We start from the raw sequence: 6,000 nt of genomic DNA, 5'->3' as shown, positions 1-6,000 counted from the left end.
TAGTGGTAGCGGCAGATAGATCGTCTGTGTTTGTGTTTATGGAAGATATAAGGCAATCTCGTATACAATCGATAATTACGAGTATATATAATGGATCTCCTCCTCCTTGCGTTGTTTCCTCACTGCTGAGGGTCGTGACCATTATGCTTCGACATGATTTTACTCCTTGCAATGTCCTGCCAGCGCCTCTGATCATGGGCCGCATGAAGGGCGTATAATGGATATCAACGTCAAAAACGTTCTGTTGTTAGCTTTTCTTTTTTTCCGTTCCTATACCGATAGCCTTGAGAGGCTATCTTAGCTTCACCCTAACATGTAGGTGAGGTTACGAGGCTCAAACCGGAAGTGTTGCTAACACTGGCCCTAGCAAGAGCAGTGCTTCGCAGAACTAACTATACTCGAGACGTAACTATACTTGAGATCTTAGAACTTATATCTCAAGGTGGGTGGCGCGTTTACGTTGTGAATGTCTATGGGCTCCAGTAACCGCTTAACACCAGGTGAGCTGTGAGCTCGTCCACCCATCTAAGCAAAAAAAAAATCTAAATCCGGATCGGAAACGCGACCCACTGAGAAGATCCGGCGAGAAACTCAGCGGGCTGTGTCTATGGGTTAGCTAATCGTTTTAGTTTATTCATATGAAACACGAAGATTGGAGACTTGACGCATCAGCTGTTCATAGTTCTCTAAAATCAACAAAATCAAACATAATTTAATTTTAACGACAGAGTTCCCTCAGCGCTGTTACGATACACAGCGGTTTATCTTTGTTCCGGACATTGCCGTTGTCCACGGGCGGCGGAAACGGCATACGCCTTGTTCAATCTGCAACGTCAATAAAGAAAATAAACAATAAGGCACGGGCGCAAACCGTCTCACGTAGTTAATTTGTTATACAAACGAACAAATTACAATATCTCATTCGATTATATTGCTTATTTATTGAACGTCGTTTGAATCACTTCTAATACTGATTGAATCAATGATCTACATACTATCATTATCATTATTTGACACCACCTTTTTACTGGTGGTAAGACGTTATGTGAGTCCGCACGGGTAGGTATCACCACCCTGCCTATTTCTGCCGTGATGCGTAATGCGTTTCGGTTTGAAGGACGGGACAGCCGTTGTACTGTAAAAACTGAGACCTTACAACACGCATCTCAGGGTGGGTGGCGCATTTCCGTTGTAGATGTCTATGAGCTCCAGTAGCCACTTAACAACCAGGTGGGCTGTGAGCTCGTCCACACATCTAAGTGATAAAAAAATAATCTTTAAATACGAGGACAATAACCTATTTTCGAATTATAAATGAAAGTTATAATTTTCTTTGTCTTCTTTGTTTATTTTTTAAATTTATCTTATGTAGAATATTTGTGATGAATGTCATTCACAATACAGATATGAGGTAACTATATTTTAAAAGTAGGTACTATTGTTCACAAATCTTTCATAACACAAGATTACCTAAATATTTTTCACAGGACACTAATAATTATGAGTATTTTTTACTAATGCAAATTAAGATAATCATTGAAAGTAAAAATAAGGTGAACGATTGAGAGTATTTATTTATTACATATTCGTCAAAATTCATCAATTTCGCAACTCTAAAACCCGCGTGCAAAGGGTTTTAATATCAGCACAACGTACATTTTAATGACTGAGTTAAGTTATATGGTTCACTTGTTTTCACGAACATAAAAGTAGCAGCTCAGTTGAATATATGATTAAAAAGTGCGGTTGGTAGTTGTGTACGAGTATAACTGGGTCAATGAGGTCTGCGACCCACGGAGGGGAGTTGTTTCTCAAGCACCATGCACACTTGTAAGCTGGGCTCGGTAATACCAAATCAAATAGCTTCGATTGAATTAATTAATGTTTCATACAGATACGTTCGTAAATTATACAAGATTATTATTGCACAAAAAAATCAATACATACGTCGTCTTATTCTATAAGCCGACAGACATTTCAGTCTAGCGCTCGGTAAAACCTTTCCAGAAACTACTTCCAAACAGCGATTTCGAATCCAAAACTATTTGACAGAACGTGAGCTCATACGGTGACTTATGAGGAGTTTTGAGTGTCGTGTGAAACTACAAGAGGCACGGGTTCTGAATATAATATTAAGTAAACTTTAAAAGTAACGATCATCAGGAATGAAGCGTGTAATAAGTTCAGATTTCAAAATTACAACGGTACGCGATGAAGTACATAAAAATATCTATGTCGTCACTACACTTTTTTTTCCTACCTAAGCTGATAGCCTTGATAGGCTATTTCAGCGTAACATTAACTAGTAGATGAGCTCGCGGGGCTCAAACCGGAGTGATGCTAACACTGATCCTAGCAAGAGCAGCACTGCTCTCCCATGGTGGTAGCTGCGGTCTGAAGTCGCCGATGAAGCAACGCCTTCTTCCTACACGAGTAGTAGATGGCCGTGTCATCGGCGAAGAGCAGCACTGCTCTTGCTAGCTGTGAAGAGAAGCACTTCACAGAATCTACCACCGGATCGGAAACGCGACCCACTGAGAAGATCCGGCGAGAAACTCAGTCAAAATATTTACACGAATTTATGCGGTTGCTAGTTAACTAAGTTACAGATTAAACGTTGTAATATAACATAGCCTACAGTATATGTATATCGGAGGTGTTTTCAGTGGTTCTTCATTCTCCTTGTCTCGCCGCTGAGGATCTTGAGTAGTCTGACGGCCGGCGCCTCGAACGCGATTGAAATAGCTAACGACGCTAAGAAGGCCATTACCGCATACCCCGCATAAACCGCCAACTGCAATCATATACATTTAATAATTATTTGATCAGAATCATTTACCGCCGCTCTATAGATTAGTGCCGCAAACCAAACGCGTATTTCTTTTTTTAATCGAAGTGAATAATAATAAAAATCTGTTTTCTTAGAAATCGACTGAATAATGTCTTATAATAATGCATTCTCTTCGGGTTTCTGCAAAAAACTACTTTTAGGGTATAATCTCGCGTTTAGTAATTACTAGCGACCCGCCCTCCCTACGCTTCGGAAACATTAAATTTTATTATTGACTAGCGATCCACCCTCGTTTCGCTTCGGAAACATTAAATTTTATTATTGATAGGTGAAGCCCGCCATGTTGCGCGCGGTAACGGGTGACGCCGCGGGGCGAAGCTAGTCTAAAAAAAGTAGCCTAAGTTACTCCTTATATCATCAGCTATCTATTAGTGAAAGTCTCATCAAAATCGGTCCAGTCGTTCCAAAGATTAGCCGGAACAAACAGACAGACAGACAGACAAAAATTGTAAAAAATGTTATTTTGATGTATGTACCGTATATATATTCATTTGCATGTAGTAAAAAGCGCTTATTTCAATACTACAAACAGACACTCTAATTTTATATATATGTATATGTCGCATCCGGGTCAATAGTTCGGAATATCAACGATACACAAACGTCAAAGTGACAGAATGGCCGTGTCGTGGTTGACGACTTTTAGTAATATTAAGACGGTGGTTTTGATTATTATTTTAAATTATGAAATGTTGTTTTGATAAATATCACAAAATGAAGGGTAGACTCCGTAACGCCACAGTTATAAAATGGCGGTACGTGGACAGAGTCGTGGAATTCGTGTCAGACAGTGATTCCGTCCGTCTCAGTCAGTCAGTCAGTCAGTCGGTCTGTCGGTATGTGCAACGAAACTGTCGGTTTATCCTGTCATTGTGAAAGTTGTGTGTGTTGAGTTTCACTAACTATTATTGAAAAGTTTTATTTACTAAACTGAGTTCAATCGAATACGAGTGATGACGAAACTACCGCTTAGCCATCCCTGGCGCCCCGCCTACGACATATATATAATCATTATAATATTTCTGTCGTTTCGAATACTTTTTTACTATTTTCACGTTCACTAATCTAATCTAATTTAAGTCGTATTAGATCTCGTAATAGAACGGAAATTTCGGTACGCGATATGAATACACTTTCCCTTTTATATATGTACTTACGTATTTTCATTTATCTAGTAAGACGTAGGCGTGAAAATAGAATTGGTAGCGATTTGTAATTAGCCCCATTAAACAGTCGCGCGGCTGGCAAAGGAATTACGCGACGTTAGCAGTAAGTTAGTCGGGCAACTGCTTGTAATTATGCACCGGAGCGTGTGCTAATACACAGGTACGTGTTCGTCGTCGTGGGAAACGAGTTAGAAAGGTCGGGTTTTCCTCAAACTTGAGCCAACAGTCGGGCGTTACGTAAGTCAAGGAAACGGTCACATCGGATTCATCCAAATGATTCTTGGAATCCGTTCTCAAAGCCCTTACGTGTTTCTCTGTAAAACCGGAATATTTGCTTCACAATGACAACCCGGCTAACTTGATTGATGATCGAAGTTCAAAAGGAAATACTTCTGTAGTTCGAGTCGAACCTTGTTTAGGGGAAACTACCCCAATTACGTGTAGCAAGTTGCTATAAAGACGATCCAAAATTTATACTGAGAACTTAACAAATATTTCTGAAGGCCTGATATATGAAATTGTTTATTTGAAACAGCAAGTTTATTAGTCTTAACTAATAACTAATTGTTATAGTTAACTTATGATACCTAATCAAATTCCAAACACGAAATAACAATTATCAGAGATTCGGTTTCACAGTAATTTTGGTAAAATGATGAAAATATTGTACGTCTTCGAATGACAAATAGATACACCTTTAGTGATATCGAGACTACTGTTATACGGTTTTGGTCTATTTGTTTTTACCCTTTAACAATATTTGACGTAGGTTCGTATATTTTTGATGTCTTAAACAAGACTCGAACTAATAGAAAAACCATTTAGGCCTAATTCAATACGGCTCCGAGGCTGTAACGATATTCAAAAGAAATCTCCAAAGAAAAGGTCAAAGGCCATTACAAATCCATTGGGATAATATGAAACCGATGTTTGTATTTTTAATATTAGAAGAACGGGTTTAACCGTAGTATAAATAATTTTAAGATGTAATGACTGCAGAATATCATAAACGTATTGTAGTGTTATATAGAAAAATAACAATAAAAGTAAGATAACGAGATTTGCAATGTCATTGATTTACGATAAACATTTGATCACGAGATGTATGTGCTTGTGTCAATCGAACGATAACTAAATTTGATACAGCGGTAGGAATTTTATCCGATTCTATCTCTTTCCCACTTATTAGTTGGCCGTACGTGTGAACAGGCTTTATAAGATAGAGTAAGAGACTTTAAGATCTCTCACTAAGTCGCGGTTTTAACGGATAATCTCACGCTCAACATCGCAGTGGCGCAGCGCTAATTGCCGAGCATTGTATTTCAGAATAAAAGCAGCGCGTTTAAGGCACAATCCAGATTCAGACATCGCATTGCTAATGTGTTAATTAAACACTTCGTATTTACTTTTGTACTTTATCGGCTTTTAAAGATACATTTTTCATTTAGAAGGATGGATATTTTCATGGCCTATCAGATACTAAGCGGCACTGGAGTATATAGACGTGAATACCGCCACTCACCTTGAGACATCAAGTTGAGGTCTGAATAGTATGAAGAAAATTAAAGTCGTTAGTAATCTTCTTTTAAGCGAAACGTATGATTGCTTCGCGGCAGAATTATCCTGGATGCTGGTACGTACCCGCACGGGCTCTAAATACGACAATTATTAAAGTACTAGCTTTTGCCCGCGACTTCGTTCACGTGGAATAGTTAGTTTGGCATTACGCTTAATTTACCCGCCTCTTCATTTACGTAGAATATCATCTTTATAAAAACACCTTCACAAATAATGCTTTATTTTAGAACAAATTTGGTTAACATAAAAAACGTTATAGAGAGAGCCAACCTTAACATATAGCCAACCTTAGACATATGCTGTACTGGACTTTTTTTTAGATCTTTTAAAGGGGAACAATACTGTCATACATTATTTTAGCGACGCTTTAACCGTTTCCACAGCGCACACAGTGGAAGCTCTCAA

At 38.5% G+C, this 6,000-nt stretch overlaps 1 protein-coding gene across 1 annotated transcript in view; it reads right to left on the bottom strand.

Annotated features, from left to right (window-relative positions):
* Positions 1 to 1,327: 1,327 nt before the first annotated feature.
* LOC114247172 (nose resistant to fluoxetine protein 6) overlaps positions 1,328 to 6,000 on the bottom strand; it is a 75,145-nt gene continuing 70,472 nt past the window's right edge. Inside the window, exon 13 of the mRNA XM_028180046.2 lies at positions 1,328 to 2,794. Within this exon, the coding sequence (XP_028035847.2) occupies positions 2,663 to 2,794 (132 nt within the window). The 3' untranslated portion in view covers positions 1,328 to 2,662. The remainder of the gene's footprint in view (positions 2,795 to 6,000) is intronic.

Source organism: Bombyx mandarina, chromosome 15 (genome assembly GCF_030267445.1).
Source record: "Bombyx mandarina strain Sakado chromosome 15, ASM3026744v2".
Classification (NCBI taxonomy): domain Eukaryota; kingdom Metazoa; phylum Arthropoda; class Insecta; order Lepidoptera; family Bombycidae; genus Bombyx; species Bombyx mandarina.
Note: the sequence above shows the minus strand (reverse complement) of the source record. Positions and strands in the feature narration are given on the sequence as shown.